A 22312-nucleotide genomic window follows, 5' to 3' on the forward strand; every position below is an offset into this window, starting at 1 on the left:
AGTAGCAGGGTAGCAGTCAGTACTGATCAGATTCAGTGCATTTTAAACACAATGTAGTGTAACTGCTTATCAACAACTGACTAATCAACTACAGCCACATTTAGCTCTACAAGCCAGATTTATTTTTTGTTCTCTTTCTGTAGCGTCTATGTAGTTTCACATCTATTTAAATTGGTTTTATTTCTTTATTTTTTTAAGAAATACAATGTAACTTCAGATAATTAGTTATTTTACAAAATCTTAGGGGTGGCATTCAATCATTTTGCACTCAGAACAGCCTAAATGTGTCAAGACTTGATAATGTGTTGAAAGGACCTCAGGTGTAATTCAGCGGTTGTGTTTAGTTCTGTTTACTTCAGATGGAGATCAGGTGACTGGAAATATTGATGCAATAAGTGAAATTCACTGTCAAGTCATGTGGACAACTTTGGACTTCTGACTGTGCATCTGATGGACAATAAGGTTCCCATGTAATACGTTGCTCAAATGTCATTCCAACGAATCAGGAAAGACGTGTGTGTGCCAGGAAAATATACCCCATACCATCATGCCACCACTAACAGACTGACAGAGGCACAAATTCATGTGTTTTCTTCATACTCAAATTTGCATTACCAACTGTTGCTTAATATTTTGTGCAACGTGCTGTTTACTTCATTGTACCCACATATACAACCTTTTAGAATCACAGATAGAAATAGATGAAAAATCTGAGAGATAATATTTTGCATCTATGTGATCTCACAGAGTGGTGGAGTTACTTTCTCATGGATGAACTGTAGTTTAGCATAACTTAGTAAACAGGCCTATTATCTAACATGTATCTATACAAACTGCTAAACTGAAGATCAGATACCGATGTGTTATTTTTTTTTTCTCTATCATGAGCTGAGTTTTGTGTATTCTGGTATTCTGGCTTTTTAGCAGTTATTTTTCTCTACTGCATTTTGACTGAGGCTTAGCAAATGTTTCCATTATAGTTTTGTCTTGTAACCTGTATGTTAACCAAAGAATCATAGAGGCCACACACACGTATAAACTCCACTTGGCATTTTGCAATATATAGCAAGCTGTCTACCCACCAGTTCTCAGATTATTGTGCTGCAGTGATATAAAAAAGTGAAAAAATGCTGGAATGAAAGAGATGAACTATGCCTGCTATGCTAAGATACCTTGCTGATGGCAGATTAGCTAACTTAATCAGTCACTTGGCCACTTTTGTGTGAAAATGTGTTTAACTTTCTCCAGAAAAATATTAACTCACATTATCGACTCACCTGGCTCTGCATCGATGCCCTTGGTCAAAGTGCCATAAGCACCACTACTGTTTTTATTTGTACATCTCTATTAATATTTATATTGGTTATAATTTGAAAATGTTTGAATCTCATATTTTTCATTATTAAGGAAAACTTTTTTTAAACTTTCCACCATTTTTATGACTTAAAGTGACGTTGCTGACCCTCCACAAACTACTGCTTCCCCTGAGTATAGTCCCATGGACCACAGGTTCTTCACAGCCCACTGGTGGTCTGCAACCCACAGGTTGAGAAACCCTGGTGTGAAGCTCACCTGCACTGGACAGTGAAGTGAACTGTTATATAATTCATACAGAGAACCGCTGGTGTCATGTAGGAGGAGCTGTTTGCCTTTTTTCAATGAGACTTTTTCAGCCTACTGATTACAATAGCAGTCAGGCAAAATTCTGCCCTAAAATGTAAACGTTACAACAATTTCATTTATTTATTTATTACTGGGATGACCACTACTTGAATTTAAGTAGTTATGATTGACTGTAAAACTGCAGTGTACAAGTCTAAAGATAATCACTTGGTTAGTTTACTTCCATCAAATGTCTGTGTTTCAGTCAGATGTATCATCCAATCCAGGCTAAATCTCAAATGGCTCCACACTGCCTAAATAGTGAGTTATGTAAGTTTTGACTATTATCACCTCATATCATGTATCATGTCTCTCAGATCTCAATGCATTGTATTCATTAAATTGGACTGACAAATCCAACTTACTTTTCTTTGTTATCCTCTTCTAATTTTCCACTTGACTTAGCCTTCTGTTCTTTATGTTTCTCCTTATTAATATTCTATGCTCAAACATTGGTAAACAGTTTAAAGCCCATAATGCTTGAGATACAACTATACAGTTTAAAACAGAAATTCATCATATACGGGAATACTATGCTTGTTTTTTTAGACTGATCTGACATATGATCATACAGTGACTGTCCAAAGCTGTTTTTTCTTGTATGAAATGAACGGCAGAATGTTCAGAAAATCCAAATCTATCTGCCACAAATGATGTCACAATGGACGACCCTCACAGTGACCAACATAGACATTACGTGTGTGTTTGAGAGAAAGAGAGAGAGATAAATTAATAATTATATTAGGAGAGGGTCCATCAGCGTCCACTGCAGCCAGATATGTGTACGAGTGCCATACACAGGGACAGTGAATGACCACCAAACCACAGGCTGTACTCACAGTTATATATGTATATATGTAATATAGATGTCCTTTTTTCATTCTATTCTTTCCCTGCTTAATCACATAAATATAATTCATAATTAACTATTTTTTTTCTTTTATAAACTACTAGTTTATTATTACATAAACCTTTAAATTATTAATTGATAATTAACACTTTCTCCTCTGAATTATTACATTATCATATATAAATCTTATTTTTTAAATTATTTTCTTATTATTTATTTTAAACTTCAATCCTAAACACAAACAAATGATGGAAAAAGTTTTTTAGCAGGCTTGGATAGTCCCTTCATACAATGTTCAGTTTTCTTTCAAATTGAAGTTCTTGTTATACATTACTTTGAGTATTTGTTGATCATTAAGTTTTAGCTTATGCTTGTGGTTCTACTATTATTTCTGCTTTGATCTTCCACAAAGAGAAAGCTCAGTGGAGCAGCTCCCCAGAGCAGGAGTTTCCTGTTGTAGTTTCTCATAACTGCACTCACTTCAGAGAGACTCACACTAACACACAGATCAGCATTAGAGCACTGAGAGCTTAAACACACTACTGACTCCATCTGATCATATTCACAATGAAGAGAAACCTCCTCATCATCCTCATCATCACATCAGGTACTCACTGTGAAGATGTGCTTAGAAATAATTGAAAAATGATACTTTATTAACATATCTAATATTATTTCTCTGCTATTTTTCTTTCAGGTGTGTTTGGTGCTGATGAAATCAGACCATCAAAAGATCAGGAGACTGATGTTTCTGGAAAAGAAGGAGAACCTGTTACACTGAAATGCTCTTATGACTCAAATAGTCAATATGTTATACTCTACTGGTACAGACAGTATCCTAACAGAGCTCTACAGTATCTACTGCTGAGAGGTGCTCGTCAGCGGAGTGACAGTAATATTGCCGACCACAGATTTTCATCAACTACATCCAGCTCTTCCACTGAGCTCACTCTTAGAGAACCAAGACTGGCAGATACAGCTCTCTACTACTGTGCTCTTAGAGATGTTAGAGCCCAGTGATACAAAGTCTCTGAGACGCTTTACAAAAACTCACACACCTTCTGTTTGCTTTGAACACAAAGAGATCAAAGTAACATCCAAACCACAATATATTATCTGTTTTTATTCTCTCTCTGAAACCACCAAGGTTAAATTTCTGAGGTAAAAAAAGTGAAAGCATGTGTGGCAGACACAGGATATAGTTTCAGCTGCGCTGTCTGACAACAAACGCAGCAAGAAACTAACACAGTAAATGTACACGGTGCCCATCGTCATGAAATCCGTTCACATGAAGTCACTGGAGACGCGCTTGAGATTCATAGAAATACCAGCTGTAAATGACTTCACATCTCACTGTCCACTTATAATCAGATAGATGTTAATACCCTGTGAACTGTGGGATAATGTTGAGTATTCCAGTGATTTAACTATTAACATCAGAGGCCAGTGAAGAATATGACACTGCTGTAAAATTCATTGACCACACCCTAACAGTGGAGTGAGGAGGATCATCAGTTAGCCAGTCTATGAAGATACAAACCACCTGACAGAATTTTCTGTTCTAGACTGTGTGATTTCGGCTCTATTGGTCAGTACATGTTCTCTGAACTAGAGTATCATGATACTATACTGTTCTAAGACAAACCAATGTTACTGTTAAAATACAGGTCAATTTGAAACAAAACCTCATGGAAATGATGTTATAGCCTAATTTAGTAACATAGGGAAAAGATTCCAATTCATCCATGCTTCTATTTTTATTTAGGAACACAAATCCACAAATCTATTCTCCTAGAAAGGTTAGAAAACATGGTTGGAGTCACAGGGACGGCCCTATCATGGTTCAGATCTTACCTATCAGAACGTTATCAGTTCGTTAGGGTAAACAATTTATCTTCCACTTATTCAAAAGTGAGATGTGGAATTCCGCAGGGGTCTATATTAGGACCATTACTATTTACACTATACATGTTACCGTTAGGCACAGTTATAAGTAATCATGGCGTAAACTTTCATTGTTATGCAGACGACTGTACATATCAGCCAAGCCTGATGACCAACACAGGTTAAAGAAAATGGAGGACTGTGTAAAAGACGTGAAAGGCTGGATGTCACGCAACTTCCTCCTATTAAACAGTAACAAAACAGAGGTTCTCCTTCTGGGTCCAAAATTAGCAAGAAGTAAATTACCAGATTTAATCTTAAATCTCGCCGACTTTCCAGCCGCACCTGGACTAGAAGCAAAAAATCTCGGCGTTATAATAGATTCAGATTTATCATTCGATCAACACATAGGCAGCATCACTAGGACAGCTTTTCTACATCTTCGCAACATTGCCAAGATCAGAAATGCCCTATCCCTGCGTGATGCGGAAACACTAGTACATGCCTTTATTACTTCTAGGCTAGACAACTGTAATGCGCTACTGTCAGGATGTACGAGCAGGAATTTAAACAAACTTCAACTCAAAAAGCTATCATCACTTCATTGGCTACCTATTAAATTCCGTATTGATTATAAAATAATTTTACTGACTTATAAAGACCTACATGGTCTTGCCCCTGAATACCTGCAAGACCTTATTTCTCATTATGAGCCATCACGACCACTCAGATCCCAGAGCGCTGGCTTATTAATAGTTCCTAGAATTCAGAAGGTTTCATCTGGGGGAAGAGCTTTTTCTTATAAAGCCCCCAAACTCTGGAATGATCTTCCTGAAACTGTTCGGGACTCAGACACAGTCTCAATCTTTAAGACTAGGCTGAAAACTCACTTGTTCAGTTTAGCTTTTGGTAGGTAATGTTCCCCCTTAAATAAGGGCAACAGATCCAGGGGTCCATGGACACAGGGAATTATAGTAAACTGAGACGCTGGTGCTGTCGTCCCGCTGCTCGCACGCGGTCACTCAGGTTTGTGGACGGTGGAGTGGAGGGATGCCGAACTGTTTCAGAGTGCTGCCGTGTCTGTGTGTCCTTCTGGTTCTCTCCTTTTAGTTAAGCTGTCATAGTCAGATCTGCCGGAGTCGTTAGCCACACTCTGTAAATGTTTACATTCCCTGTTTATGTACAAACGGATAGAACAAAACTAATCCCATTTACCTGCTTTTTTTTTCCGAGTATACAACCGCCCACATGTCCGGCTGGACACTGAAGGACGACTGACTGCCGAGCCCCCCTGCTACCCACTTCAGACCAGCTGCCCACGCCTCAGCTACCACCAACCTCCTTGGATGAGCTGCCCACCCTACCCTGATGTTCTCATAGACTCCTAGATATTCCTAATATCAATATTACTGCTATTAATATTAGTAGTATAATCACTTGTAGGTAGTTTGACCAGAGGAGGATGGGTCCCCCCTGGTGAGCCTGGTTCCTCCCAAGGTTTCTTCCTCAGTTCTGAGGGAGTTTTTCCTTGCCACTGTTGCCCCTGGCTTGCCCACTGGGGGGTTTCTGTACATTCTGTACATTCTTTCAGTCCTGTGGAAACTTTGTCTTTTCTGAAATCCTGTAAAGCTGCTTTGTGACAACATCCGTTGTAAAAAGCGCTATACAAATAAATTTGATTTGATTTGATTTGAAATCATAGTACAGACAAATCATGGATGAAACAAATTCAGGGAATGTGAGGCAAGAATAATAATCTAAACATAATGAAAAATTATACCTTCCTTAACTTAATCCATTTAAAATCAAAAAGTTTGGTAACACTTTATTTGGATGGTCCACTGTAGATTCTTTGTAAGTGTGAAGTGTATATTTAAGTAACATTCAACTACATATGCATTAAATTCATCTGAACTTCAAGTTTAGTGTGAAAGGGTTTATTAAATCTATCCCTAACCCTAAACCTAACACTAACCTTAAGCTCAAGGTAAAACCTACACCTATTCTTAGCCCTAACCCTTACCATAATGTTATTGATAATCAACTGAATATCACCAGAAAGTTTGTCTATGACCTGTAGAGCATGTAGGGGACCTTTAAAATAAAATGTGAACAAAGGTTCTTATGTATAAATTTGGAACATAAGACACATATTCATACAAAACCCCTTAAATTATGATTAGGATCAACCTGTAGATGAAAAGATCAGAAGATGAAGAAATGAGGCATGACATCAGTGTATTGTGATTGAGTGTATGAGCTGCATTATGGGTGGAGCTGTGTATCTCAGCAGAGAGCTACACTGATCCCATTCAGCTCTGAGTGACTCAGTCACTTCACATCTCTATCAACATGCTGCTCTTTATCCTTTCTCTCCTAGCACTGCTTTTAGGTAAGAAAACTTCAATGATATTTCCGAAATGTTACAAAAAATAATGAGAAACACGAGAAACATAAATATAATAGCAGGTACTTTTAATTGTTGTGTGAGAGATTCCAGGGTTTTATATCTTCAATATTGTTCTGTTTCCAGGGGAAACATCAGCGCAGACAATTGAGCCTCTTGTAGGAGAAATGCATGTTTCAGAGGGTGATCATGTTACTCTGTCCTGCAACTACAGTAGCACTTCTTACCCTCTTCAGTGGTATCGTCAGTTTCCCAGATCCAGGCCAGAGTTTCTCCTGTACGTTACCCTACAAGGAACTATGAGTGATCCTCGTCCTCCTCGTATGTCTGCTAAAGTGTTTACTGACAAAATGCATGTGCACCTGGAGATTTCCTCTGCTGCAGTTTCAGACTCTGCCCTTTACTACTGTGCCCAGCAGCCCACAGTGACAGGAAACCCAGATAGACTGTACAAAAACCTGCCAGTGTTCCCCTTAAACCCACTGTGTCAGCTTTACACTATTGTTTATACTCTCTCTGGCATTTTCATGTTTGTTGCTGCATAACCTTGATGTCTGAAAATGCGCTTGAATACTGTTTTTGAAAATAATCCTTAAAAAATAATAATTCATTAATAATTTCAGTCTTAACCATACTTCAATGCATGTTTATCATTGAAGTTCAAAATCTATCCAGCAGGTGGCAACAGTGCATAAATAAGTTGAAGCCTTATTTGCTTAGGCACTGTTAGCTGATATGATAATATCTGTGATCAATGTTCTCATTGCAGAAAGCTTTTATGAGACATTCTATCACTTGTACATCACTTACACAGGTTGGGTTGAGCTCAGTCATGAGTTGCTGGCTGGAGTGGCTAAAGTTATTTTCATTCCTGATCCAGGCTCATCTGTTTGAGAATGACCACAGCAGCGTGTTCTGTCATTCAGTACTGCCAGAACTCACTACAGCAAGCACACATGTTTAGCTGCATCTTTACTACAGACCAGTAATACTGCTCCTCTAAAAAAAGATGGTTCTTCAAGGGTTCCTTAGTAAAGGAAATGTTCTAATTAGAACCATGAAGCTTTGCATGGTGAAATGACTGAGAATGTGTTGTATGTGATTCTGTACAGAAAGTTTTATAAAATGGTTCTATATAGCACCAAAAAGTGTTCTTTAATAACAAAATAAGAACCATTTTGGTGCTAAATAGATCAATGTTTATTCTATAGAACCATATACAACACATTAACAATCAATCTGAAAATCCAATTCACTATGCAAAGAAATATTTAACAATGACAATTACAGTTCTAAACAGATCCATTCTCTTTTCTAAAGAACCCTTGAAGAACCATCGTTTTGAATACTGTAGTATTATTAAACGTATGTATGTGTAAGTATTTAGTGTGTGATAGACTGGGTCTCCAGGAAGATGATGTGAAGAGGAGCTTGTTTAAGCCGTGTATTTACACTCATTTCTATTGGCTACTGATGCATCATGTTAATGGAGCACATCTAAAGAGACAGACAGAGCTGCTGTACTACCGTGTAACTATTCACAGTTAATCAGTACTGGAGCAAATGTTTTTTGGGCTGAGGGGTGACCTAATGAGGAACATCTGGTGTAGCATTCTAAAATAAGTCAGTCCTCTGCCAGAGGCAGATTCCTTAAAATTCCCTGAAATATCCATCCATCCTTACAACAAGCACAGATGAAGTAAAAGTACTGAAGGCCGGCAGTGCTATCTCCTCTAACTTAGACACAGATTATAGATCAGTTCGGTCTGATTTTTCTCTGTAGGCATGGTTAATAAGCTAGGTGACAGAATTTCATGGTCATGATGACAAATATTACATTTTCTCAGTCAAGTTAAATTAAATTCAGTATTACTTTTAACCAATATTTCAGAAGGCAGAGGAGTGCGTACTTTTGGCAATATAGTTTACATGTTTCTGCTCTGCAGCTATGTTTAAATTTAAAAAATTACAGACCAAAACCATGTGATCAAAACTAGGTATAGATCTTTCCTCTGTATCATGAAACTTCCTTCATTCTACTATTTTGCAGCCCATGCAGCCACATTTTGGTTAATCTGTAATCTAAAAAAAAAGAATATATAAACAATGATCACAATTAGAGTGATTTCATTTCAAATGGAATCTCCTGAACAAATAGATGACAGATTAAATAAAAAACAATTTTTCATACAAATCTTCTCAAATTTACTTCTCAACATTAATGACCACAAGTCTTGTTTACTGTACCTTTACTGTAGTGCCACCATCAGAAAAACTTTCAGGTTGAGAGCACATTCATGACTTTCACAGAATGACCATGTTGATTAATGTTGGTGACTCCCCCTTTCCTCTCATAAACATATTTATTATTTGTGAGACAGAAAATGGATAATGAGAACATGTCAGATACTAGTTAAAACATGGAATAGGTTTTTATGCCCACAGTAAACTTTTAGTCTTTAGAGACACACAACATGAAACAACATGAAAATCCACCCATTTGCGAAACATTGGGAACATGATAGTAGTCAAAACATGAAACAGTTCTTTATGCCCACAGTAAAGCTGTTAGTCTGCACTACTGTACACAGGATGTGCAGAGTGTATGTGCACGCTCCTTGCAGAAAAAATCTTTGCGTTTTGAACAGGTGATGCTGGTCGTACAATCGTTTTGGGTTGGACAGACCTGACACCTGTCACGTTTTATGATATATATCAATAATATATATATGAAATATATCAACTCAAATGTATCAACTGCACCTTCAGGTATGGTCATGTTAGGTCACAAACACTGACAGACACAAATTGACCCCTGAGGATGACCAATGTGTGCAATATGTGTTCAGCACATTGAAAAAATATCATCATGACAATTTTATGCTTTATCAGTTGTCCCCATCAAATTAGGAAAAGTCATGAAATATGAAGCAAAAGAAAAAAGTTAACTACTATTTTTTTAAATGATAAACAATGAATGGGGTCAAATTGACCCCAAGGACGATAGGAGGGTTAAAAAGGTTAAATGTTGCTGCAGTTACTCTGAGGTCCCTTAAATGTAGAATGAATTTAAAAGTGACGAATACGAAGCCACAGCAGCTCAATAAATGCATCAGTTTACCTCAATAAATAATCCTTGATCAACAAATGACCTCAGACTTTTGCTCGGAGACGTTTACTGAGCAGTTAATGTGCAGCACAGCGAAGCTACAATCAGCCGTTGGAGCTGCTGATCGCGTCTCACTGGCTGATCTAACGCTGCGTCCCAAACCACACACTGCTGTACTTCACCTACTACACTAAAGAGTGCACTTCTGATAGTACAGGCACTATATTTGTTCACTATTCAGGGTGCTAGTGTGCGGTTTGGAACACGAAAATAATATCCCAGCGTTTAGATTACAGCTTTCGTTTGTCATCAGTACAAACAGAAACCGAGAGAAATGAAGTCAGTAGACTCAAATACACTGATTAATGTGCTTTACACATTTAAAAAGTGTTTCAAAAATGTTTTTCTATCTTTGTTGGATCGGTTTTGGCTTTATTATGTCATTATAAACCGCCACAGCACCGCTGAGTGAACTTGAAGTTGACAATCAAATTGGTGGTAGCGCGACTGTGACGTCATCGGAATACTATCTGTATGAAGCTGCAGGCATTAGAATGTTGGGGTTTGCTGCAGAATGATTGGATAGGACAAATAGCTATAGGGAATGGCCTCATAATGGCCGTTTGTGACATCATTCGGGAAAACCTATATATTCGCCAGCAGAACATCAATTCTTGAGTACCTAACAAACTATCACAAGATAAAGAAATTAGGCATGACAGCAGTATATTGTGAATGAATGCATCAAGGAATTTAAAGAGCATAAAAAAGGCTGTTTCTACATCATATACAGTGGGTTGCAAAAGTATTCATACCCCTTGAACTTTTCCATATTTTGTCACATTACAACCACAAACATAAATATATTTCACTGGAATTTAATGTGAAAGACCAACACAAAGTGGTATACAATTGTGAAGTGGAAAGAAAATTATACATGAATCAAAACATTTTTTACAAATAAAAAACTAATAAGTGCGACGTGCAAAAGTATTCAGCCCCCCTGAGTCAATACTTTGTGGAGCCACCTTTTGCTGCAATTACAGCTGCAAGTCTTTTAGGGTATGTCTCCACCAGCTTTGCACATCTAGTGACTGAAATTCTTGCCCATTCCTCCTTGCAAAACAGCTCAAGCTCAGTCAGATTGGATGGAGAGCGTTTGTGAACAGCAGTTTTGAGATCTTGCCACAAATTCTCAATTGGGTTTAGGTCTGGACTCTGACTGGGCCATTCTAACACATGAATATTCTTTTTTTTAAACCACTCCATTGTAGCTCTGGCTTTATGTTTAGGGTCGCTGTCCTGCTGGAAGGTGAACCTCCGCCCCAGTCTCAAATCTTTTGCTGACTCCAACAGGTTTTCTTCCAAGATTGCCCTGTATTTGGCTCCATCCATCTTCCCATCAACTTTGACCAACTTCCCGATCCCTGCTGAAGAGAAGCACCCCCAGAGCATGATGCTGCCACCACCATATTTGACAGTGGGGATGGTGTTTTCAGAGTGATGTGCAGTGTTATTTCTCCGCCACGCATAGCGTTTTGCATTGTGGCCAAAAAGTTCTATTTTGGTCTCGTCTGACCAAAGCACCTTCTTCCACATGTTTGCTGTGTCCTCAACATGGCTTCTGGCAAACTGCAAACGGGACTTCTTATGGTTTTCTTTTAACAATGGCTTTCTCCTTGCCACTCTTCCATAAAGACCACATTTGTGTAGTGCATGACTAATTGTTGTCCTGTGGACAGTTTCCCCCACCTGAGCTGTGGCTCTCTGCATTTCATCCAGAGTCACCATGGGCCTCTTGGCTGCCTCTCTGATCAGTGATCTCCTTGTTCGGCCTGTAAGTTTAGGTGGACGGCCTTGTCTTGGCAGGTTTACTGTGGTGCCATACTCTTTCCATTTCCGGATGATGGATTGAACAGTGCTCCGTGAGATGTTCAAAGCTTGGGAAATCTTTTTATAACCTAAGCCTGCTTTAAACTTCTCCAAAACCATATTCCTAAACTGTCGGGTGTGTTCTTTGGACTTCATGATGCTGTTTGCTCCCCAATATTCTCTTAACCAACATCTGAGGCCGTCACGGAGCAGCTGTATTTGTACTGAGATTAGATTACACACAGGTGGACCCTTTTGAGTCATTAGCAGTCATCAGGCAACTTCTGAATGCAATTGGTTGCACTCAGGGAAAAGGGGGCTGAATACTTTTGCACGTCGCACTTATTAGTTTTTTATTTGTAAAAAATGTTTTGATTCATGTATAATTTTCTTTCCACTTCACAATTGTATACCACTTTGTGTTGGTCTTTCACATTAAATTCCAGTGAAATATATTTATGTTTGTGGTTGTAATGTGACAAAATATGGAAAAGTTCAAGGGGTATGAATACTTTTGCAACCCACTGTACCTGTATATGCATCACACTGATTATAACTATCACTCAGTGAAGTAAAGAAAAGAGTAAAATCAAAATGAAAATACACACATCATACCACTATATGCAGTTTATGCAAAGTGTAATCCAAACCCATAAGGATCTGTTATTCTGCTCTGCTGGGGTATCAGACTCTGCACCACAGTTGAGGCAACCCATGAAATGAGAGAAAAAGCAGGTTAACTTCTTTTTAGCCTTAAAAAAAAGCATGAATTCCCATCAGTCTATTGTAACCCTGTAACCCATAAAATGTATATTTGAATTTCCCTTGGTCTGAGCTCAACCTTTTACAGGCAGTGTTTAGTGATGTTGCTGCTGAGATCACACTCTAGGATTGGCTGCTGTGATGCTAAATGTTTACAAGATGAAAAATACAATCTTAAAAGTTAAGCTGCCATAAAAGAGTTTTATATATTAAGGATACCCACGGTGGAATGAATAAAGATCATGAAAAGAATGAGCCACCAGCCCTGGATGATCAAGAATAATGAGTAACTGAGTCAAGACTTGACCGAAGAGGGTGCTCATCATAGGATAGAGTCTCACACGGACATGATGTTGGATGATTACTGGAACTTAAAGTGTGTACTGCCTCCAGTTCTGCATGAGAACACATTGGGGAGTTCACTAGGGAACACATCAGGAGTTCACTAGGGACTTGCATGACCCTCTCTGTAGCCAGAAAACAAAAACAAAGTAAAAGTTAGATGCTTTGCTTGAGCATGATGCCCACACAAAGATAAACACAAGGCCTTCTGCTGTTAAACTGAGCAGTGTAGTAAATATATGAGAAATCAGCATTCAGCAATACAGTTCTGCAGGTCACTTTTTGGGAGTGAAACGTAAACAAGCACACATTTCAACACGACATCATCAGCATTTGTTCCACCTCTGTCGACTAGTAGACTAAATCCGCAGATGCCTCCACTCAGACACCTAAGCAACAACTTAGAAACATCCCAGCTGCCAATTGGTAAATCCTAGTATACACCCTAGCAACTGCCAACAAACACAGTAGTTCACCTTAACAGGCATAACAACCTGGCAGCCACATTGTGCACCTAAACTGTAAAAAAAAAAAAAAAAAAAAGTTTGCACAAGAAAAAAAAAAACTAATACCAATTTCCCCTGGCTTTATCTTGTTCGGTCAACTTCCATAAATGACTGGCTTTACTGTCCGATATGTCAGCACTAAAATATTTAGTTGAGCTAACATAAGAATATTTACTAGTTTATTTAGTACAACTAGTCTCAAGCAAAGAGGAGAAGAAGAAGTACAACACAGGTGAACACAGTTAATTCATATCAAAATCCAAATACAAAATAGAAAACATGAGTAAAGTGTCTTAAAAATCACAAACACATAATCAAGCTTCAAAATAGAAATGTAATGTCAAATATGAAGTAATTTATTTTATGTTTTAATTCGTCTTCCAAGTGAGACGAAGGTGCATGACACACTGGACATGTTAAGGTGGTACAAGTAGCAGCTAATGAATGCATGATTTACTCTCAGCTGTGTTGAACTGTTCAGGGCAAATTATGCTGTTTCACTATATCATTCAATAATTTACATATACAATAATCATGAATTTAAAAGACATCAAAACTTTTTGACAATCCAGAAACTGCATGTGTGTGTATGTGTCTGAGAGAGGGGGACTCTTTGTACTGCTGTGTCCAGCAAGCCACCGTGGCATCATCACATTCAACCGTCATACACAAACCTGCAGTTCTGAACAATAAACCTAAAAATGCACACATTTAGTATTAAGTCCTGCACACAAAGAGCTGACAAAAGTAGCAAATATATTCATGTCTTAATTTCATCTTTTATAGGAGTAAAAGTCGTATGCCATTTAATCAAAATATTGAACAGTTTGCTCTGTCATAGAAAATGTCCTGATTGAAAACCTGCAGTGCTGAATTAGTACTAAATTCCAACTGAAGACAACTTACAGAGCTCTGCAAGAGTTATTAAAAGCTGATGATTCTGCTATGTGGTTACACCTGTTGGGGAATTCTGCAATTGTTAAAATTTGATTTTCTGCTTAGGTTCATTTACCTAATGTTCTGCTTCTGTTTTTATTTATATTTTAATTTTCCACAAAGACAGAAAGCTCAGTGAAGCAGCTCCCCAGAGCAGGAGTTTCCTGTTGTAGTTTCTCATAACTGCGCTCACTTCAGAGAGACTCACACTAACACACAGATCAGCATTAGAGCACTGAGAGCTTAAACACACTACTGACTCCATCTGATCACATTCACAATGAAGAGAAACCTCCTCATCATCCTTATCATCACATCACGTACTCACTGTGAAGATGTGCTCAAAACTTTAGCATAATAACATTTTATTTAAATCTATTTGTTAATTCTATTCCACTTTTAGGTGTGTTTGGTGCTGATGAAATTGGACCATCAGAAGATCAGAAGACTGATGTTTTTAGAAAAGAAGGAGAACCTGTTACACTGAAATGCTCTTATAAAACAAGTAGACAGTATGTCTATCTCTACTGGTACAGACAGTATAATAACAGAGCTCTACAGTATTTACTGTACAGAGGTGCTCGATCAGGCACTGCTGCTGGCAACACTGCAGACCATGGATTTGAGTCTACTGCAGAGGTGGACGAAGTACACAAATCATGTACTTAAGTTAAAGTAGAGATACCAAGGTAAAATATTACTCCAGTAAAAGTAGAAGTCTTTACTCTAGACGTCAACTTGAGTAAAAGTACAAAAGTATTCAATGTACCTTCAAATGTACTTAATTATTGAAAAAAGTACTAAAAGATTAATTATGGCTCTGATGTCCTGTTATCATTTTTATAACAAGACTCGCTTCATGAACTCATTTTAGGTGAAAATCCTCCAGTGTCTCTGTTGTTAAACCAGTCTTTTAATAGAATGTCATTAATTAGTGACGTTGACATCTATTTAAATGATCATAAGCACAAAACACTGAAGGCAAACAGTTTCCATCAGGGAGAACTGAGTGGCTCTGAAATCACTTTATACAAACAAGCAAAGTTTCAGTTTAAGATTACTTTGTAAATTAGTTAAAAGCTGAATAAAACTGTCTTTAAACTCTTTTACGTTTACTGTGTTGATGTATAGGTCTCTGTCTCTGAAAAAAAATGCCAGTCACAACTGCATATGTGTACATATTTATATATTGTGGTCTATTTACACAACAATAGGTTAGTTCCATCATTTAGGTGACGTATGTGCTCCCACATTTTTACGTTGCTGAACTGACATTGAACCGTGTGCTTGCACTGGGTCAGTATGACCAACAGGTCAAAGCAAAGTGACCACTGTGCCCTGATTAGTGTTCACTTTTTGATTTTGACATGTTACATTTTTATACACACAAAAACCAAAAGGAACGACAGATTTCTCAATGGAGTAAAAAGTCAGATATTTGACTTTGAAATGTAGTGGAGTGAAAGTAAAAAGTCGCCCAAAATGGAAATACTTAAGTAAAGTACATATACACAAAAAATCTACTTAAGTACAGTAACAAATTACATTTACTTAGTTACTGTCCACCAAGTTGAGGAATGCTCAAAAAACACCTGTTTGGAACATTCCACAGGTGAGTGTCATGATTGGGTACACAGGGAGCATCCCTGAAAGGCTCAGTCATTCACAATCAAGGATGGGGTGAGGTTCACCACTTTGTGATCAACTTTGTGAGCAAATAGTCCAACAGTTTAAGAACAACGTTTCTCGATGTGCACGCCGATATTACCACATGGGCTCAGGAACACTTCAGAAAATCATTGTCTGTGAACACAGTTCGTCGCTCCATCTATATGTGCAACTTAAAACTCTGCCATGCAAAGTGAAAGCCATATATCAACAACACCCAGAAACACCGCCGGCTTCTCTGGGCCCGAACTCATCTGAGATGGACTGACGCAAAGTGGAAAAGACATCTTTTTCAGGGACGTCCTGCTTATTTCAGCAAGACAATGCCAAGCCACATTCTGCACATGTTACAACAGCATGGCTTTGTAGTAAAAGAGTGCAGGTACTAGACTAGCATGCCTGCAGTCCAGACCTGTGTCCCATTGAAAACCTGTGGCACATTATAAAGCGCAAAATACGACAACGGAGAACCCGGACTGTTGAGCAACTGAAGTTGTACATCAAGCAAGAATGGGAAAGAATTCCACCTACAAAGCTTCAACAATTGGTGTCCTCAGTTCCCAAATGCTTATTGAGTGTTGTTAAAAGGAAAGGTGATGTAACACAGAGGTAAACATGCCCCTGTCCCAACTTCTTTGGAATGTGTTGCAGGCATCAAATTCATAATGAGTGAATATTTGCAAAAAACTATAAAGTTTATCAGTTTGAAGATTAAATATCTTGTCTTTGTAGTGCATTGAATTGAATATAGGTTGAAAAGGGTTTGCAAATCATCGTATTCTGTTTTTTATTTCTGTTTTACACAACGTCCCAACTTCATTGAAATTGGGGTTGTAGTTTTTAAAAAGACCACTTTCACCAAAAGCTGAATAAATACATACATACATAGATGTGTGATCATACAATGATCTGCTATTATACTGTTTGCTTGTAGGTGTGCATGTTATGTATTTAAAAAAAATAAATAACATACAAAATAAAATAACATCAATATATTGGATTACATGGACTGTTTCTCTTGCATTTTGTAAAAGATGCATATGTCCACCAGGTCAGGGGAGGGTTCATGACAGGCTGGACCTTTTAAGGTAAAGTTATCATCTGAAGAATTATTGTTGTTGTGTTAAACTGTGCAAGACTACTTCATACTGTTTCACAATATTATACCATAACACATTTTTTTCTTTGCTGAAGTGAATATTATGTTTAATGAAGTGAGTTAAAGTTCCAGTGACTGGATGTAAAAACAACAGCAAGACTAATGTGAAATTTCTTAAGCCAGAAGAGAATTTTGCCAGAAGTATTTTTTTCTTGGCTAAAAATTGCTGTTCTATGCTCATTACCTGTTTAGTAGTCAAACATTTGAGACTTTCGTAGCAGTTTAAAAAGTTCTAACTATTTTAATTGTTCTACATTTTGATCTTCCACAAAGACAGAAAGCTCAGTGGAGCAGCTCCCCAGAGCAGGAGTTTCCTGTTGTAGTTTCTCATAACTGCACTCACTTCAGAGAGACTCACACTAACACACAGATCAGCATTAGAGCACTGAGAGCTTAAACACACTACTGACTCCATCTGATCATATTCACAATGAAGAGAAACCTCCTCATCATCCTCATCATCACATCAGGTACTCACTGTGAAGATGTGCTTAGAAATATTTAAATAACATTTTATTAAAATTTTAAATAATCTCTGTTCTACTTTTCTTTCAGGTGTGTTTGGTACTGATCAAATTGAACTATCAAAAGATCAAAAGACTGATGTTTTTAAAAAAGAGGGAGAACCTGTTACACTGAAATGCTCTTATGACTCAAGTAGTGAAGATGTCTCTCTCCACTGGTACAGACAGTATCCTAACAGAGCTCTACAGTATTTACTGTATAGAGGGGCTCGATCAAGGTGTAGTTATAGAAACACTGCAGACAGAAGATTCGAGTCTACTGCAACTAGATCATCTACTGAGCTCAGTACTAGAGAACTAAGACTGGCAGATACAGCTCTCTGCTACTGTGTTCTTCCCATCATAGCCCAGTGATACAAAGTCTCAGAGACGCTTTACAAAAACTCTCATACCTTCTGTTTGCTTTGAACGCAAGGAGATCAAAGTAACATCCAAACCACAATGTATTATCTGTTATTACTCTCCCCGAAATGAGTGTTTGTGGTAACATATGCAGGAAAGAAAAAAAAAAAAAAACAGTATAAGAACATTACAGATCTTGGCAGTGATGTACACAGACTGTTCAAAAGATAATATTTTGGATCTATTTGTGGATAAGACCATGTTAGGATTTTTCATCACTATATGAAAATACCACAAAAATAAATAAAAATTAAAATAAATAAAAATCTAAATTATTGACAAATTCTAATATAACAGAGTATAACATTATAATATAACATATAACAATATAACATTCTGTAAGCAGATCAAATGTTAATTATAGAAATGTTATATATGTTCAAATACATTTTTCTTGTTGCAGGAACCAAGAAAAGTCTTAATGATAATAAATGCCCTATAAAATAAACAGTTAAAACTTGATATTCAAACACATTATTTAATCCCTTAAAATCTCAGGTTTATTACATACTAAGGCTTATTATTCAGTAAGTATATGGACTCTAGTGCCACCTGGATGAGCTATAGTTAGGTTACAGAAGTGTGTAATAAAACTGGCTTTTTAATTTTTTTATAAAAAATTATATTTAACTCATAATTCAACTATTATTATTAGAAACTATTCGCTCCGCCTTTGTCTTTTTTCACTCGTTTTTTTTTTTGGCTTGAAAAAATGCTGGCAAATGACAAATTAAGTATAAAACTTTCTCAATAATCTTACAAATGTCATAATCATCAACCAAAACACACACACACACACACACACACGCACACATATATGCATTAGCAATCCCCTAGCAAAGTCCAGATATAACATAGCAATTGAGGGGTTGTGGGACAGCGATGTGAGCTGATGAGGATCAGGTGTGTAAGTAGAAAGGTGGGGGGGGGGTGGCTTTGTTGTGGTGGCGTTTCGTCAAAGAGTTTGAGGACTCGTGATAGAATGGGGCAGCTGGAACGCGGTTGCAAGACTTTTGTGAACTTTGTGTGATGAACTAAGCTATTATTTTGGGTGACTATTTAACTAATAAAAACCGAGCGAGACGCTGACCGGAGGAGGGCAAATATTATCTGGACGACGATGGACTTCGGCATTCCACGGGGGGGTCTCGACGGCCACCCGGCGAGGGAAGTCTGGAATATTTTTATTAAATTTTGTAGGTGTGAATGTGTGTGTGTGTGTGTGTGTGTGTGTGTGTGTGTGTGTGTGTTGTATATAGTGTATTGTCATTTAACTGCTCAGGGCTATCGACCTCGTCAATCACAGTACAGGGTGTATCGAAGTGTTTTATCACAAGCGTGTGTGCGTGCAGTGTTAGTTTGCTGTGAGATATTTACATTTTGGAAAGAGTGGCACGTGTTGCAGTGAAATTTACATCCTGGACTATTGAGGGACTAAATTTTAGCCCTTGTATGTTTTAACACATTTGATTGTTAATAAAGACTGTTATATGGAGACAATTTATACTTGCTGTGTGTGCAGGTGTGTTATCGGGCTCACCCGGACCAGACCGGGTATTTAAAGATGGTGGCAGCGTATAATATTGGTCCAGTGGTTGAAAGCCCTCTAGTGGTTCCCAAAGGGAATTATAGGTATTCCTTTAGGGACACCACATAAAAAAGTGGGGGGTCATTACAATACCAACAGACCGGCTTAGCAAACACCTCGGTGACACTTTATTTTGAGTGGTCCTTTTCAGATGAAACAAACACTCAATGCCCGCCTTGAATAACAGTAACGGATAATAGCAAATGGATAATAACAGAAACACCTTTATAACCTCCTAGGATAGAATTAATGCCCTAGAAACAGCTTAATACTCACCTGGGGTAACATAGCAAAGGTCTAGCATCTCCTCAGCCTGGAATTACAACAAAGCCAAATACTAAAAAGTTGACACAGTATAAGAAACACAAATAAAGACAGAAAGCAGTGATTTATACATTTACTTTGACCTGTATTTGAACAAAAACACTTTGCTAAAAATCCATTAGCGACCATCAAACAGTTAAAAAATTTTGCTCCACAAATGATTGCAAGAATTTGAGATATTTCACCTTCCATGTTGCATAATAACCAGAGATATTTCTGTAAAGGGCAAAGCTTAAAGCAGCTGAATGCCTGAAGCCTCAGTCAGTAGCAAAGTCGGTTTACTGGAACGTCCTGTACTGATTAACTGTAATAGAAAGTGTTTTATATGGTTCTATGCAGAACCTTTCTAAAAAAAAATTGGTACTTTATTGTTGCATTGTCAACTTTATAACAATAGAAGAACCCTTTTGGTGCTATATAGAACCATTTTATCCATCAATCTGAAGGACCATTTCACCATGAAAAGAGCCGTGTTAGCATGTCAGTGGTTCTTTGAGTGTCCATACCTTTATATAAACCGTTGTCCTAACAGATGAACCTACATGTCTGATGTATTGGTATGCACTGGTATGATCATTCTAATTCACTGTATCTAGTGATGTGTAGACCCTATCATAGGCTCTCAAACTCACTGGGGGTGGGTGTGCAGCTTTAACAGACATGGAATCCTCTGAGAGTGTCAGAAGGTGGAGCTGTGTGCTTTCACAGAAGACAGGCCTCATTTCTGACTTTTCCTCTTGCTGTTATTTTCTTTAACCATCATGTTCTTCTGTGCATTTCTGATTCTTTCAGTATTAACAGGTAAGAGATACTTTAAACCCCTGTTTTTCAGTTTATCATCAAAATTTCTTAACATTAGTGTTTCCACTTTCGTTTCTAACAGGTGACTCTTTTGAAAATGTGATAAGATCTTATGGGTCTGTTATCCCTGCCAGAGATGGTGAGACTGTTACTCTCTCCTGCAACTACAGTGTTTCTCCATATGGCTTCTTTTTGGTATCATCAATATTCCAGATCCAAACCAGAATTCCTCCTCTCTCTTCATCAGCTCGGTTATGTAAGTACTGGTTGACTCATATGAGCATTTCAAAGAACCAGCATCTGCTGCTTTTCTAACAATGTTGGCATCCTGGTACAGACAGTGTGTTAACTAAAGCTGTCAGACTCTGCGCTCTACTACTGTGCTCTTAGAGTAGACCCAGTGATACAAAGTCCCTGAGAGGCTGTACAGAAACTTATTTCCTTATTACACCATGACATCAGTGAACCACAAACCCAGACAAAGACACCGCTAACACTTATTTATTTATTTTTATAGAATGAATAGTTATTTATGTGTGTTATTTGCAAACATCAGGTACCCACTGAAGATGTGCTCAGAAGTACCGTATTTTCCGGATTATAAGTCGCACTTTTTTTCATAGTTTGGCCAGGGGTGCGACTTATACTCCGGAGCGACTTATAGTCCGGAAAATACGGACTTCACGGCAACCGGGAGAATGCGCCACGCTACGTTCTCGGAAGTCATTGAATGGATCAGCAAAGCATGGGCTTCCGTGAAAACCGAAAGCATCCTGCTGGGATTCAGAAAGGCTGGAATAATTGCAAATGTAACTGACGACGAGTCTGACAAAAGCGATGAAGAAGAATAAGCGGCGCTTCGTCCACCTCCAGAGTTAGCGGAGTTGTTCATAAGTGACACTGAGGATGAAGAGTTCAATGGATTTGATGATTTGGAGTGATATAAACTTTGATAAAAATGGTTTGATAAACTTGTTAGCATGTTCTTTGTTATAGTTTGTCATTGTTATCTGAATAACTGTTCATGTTACGTTAACTTGGATTTTATTAAATCCCCCCCCCCCAAAAAATGCGACTTATACTCCGGTGCGACGTATATATGTTTTTTTTTCTTTACTGTGCATTTTTTTGGCTGGTGCGACTTATACTCCGGAGCGACGTATAATCCGGAAAATACGGTATTAGAAAAAATAACAGTTTAGTAAAATGTTCAATTTTCTTTCTCATCTACTTTTCCTACAGGTGTGCTTGGCGCTGACCGAATTGGACCAGATGATCAGGACACTGAAGTTTTTAGGAAAAAGGGAGAATCAGTTACACAGAAATGCTCTTATGTAACAAGCAGTGAAAATATCTTTCTCTACTGGTGCAGACAGTATCCTAACAGAGCTCTACAGTATTTACTGCAGAGAGGAGCTTGACGGGAGAGTTATAGTCATACCTCAGACAGCAGATTTTCATCATCTACATCCAGTTCATCCACTGAGTTCAGTTACAGATTAATTATGGCAGATAC

At 37.9% G+C, this 22312-nt stretch overlaps 2 gene segments (V, D, J or C); both read left to right on the top strand.

The window, feature by feature from the left end:
- The first annotated feature begins 3079 nt into the window (after positions 1–3079).
- Positions 3080–4338, top strand: LOC119262072. The segment is given in 2 exon segments: positions 3080–3119; positions 3210–4338. Coding segments are annotated over 2 exon segments (363 nt in total).
- A 2393-nt stretch (positions 4339–6731) lies between these two features.
- On the top strand, positions 6732–7348 carry LOC108416740. The segment is given in 2 exon segments: positions 6732–6788; positions 6930–7348. Coding segments are annotated over 2 exon segments (459 nt in total).
- The last annotated feature ends 14964 nt before the right edge of the window (positions 7349–22312 follow it).

Source organism: Pygocentrus nattereri, chromosome 2 (genome assembly GCF_015220715.1).
Source record: "Pygocentrus nattereri isolate fPygNat1 chromosome 2, fPygNat1.pri, whole genome shotgun sequence".
NCBI classification, from domain to species: Eukaryota; Metazoa; Chordata; class Actinopteri; order Characiformes; family Serrasalmidae; genus Pygocentrus; species Pygocentrus nattereri.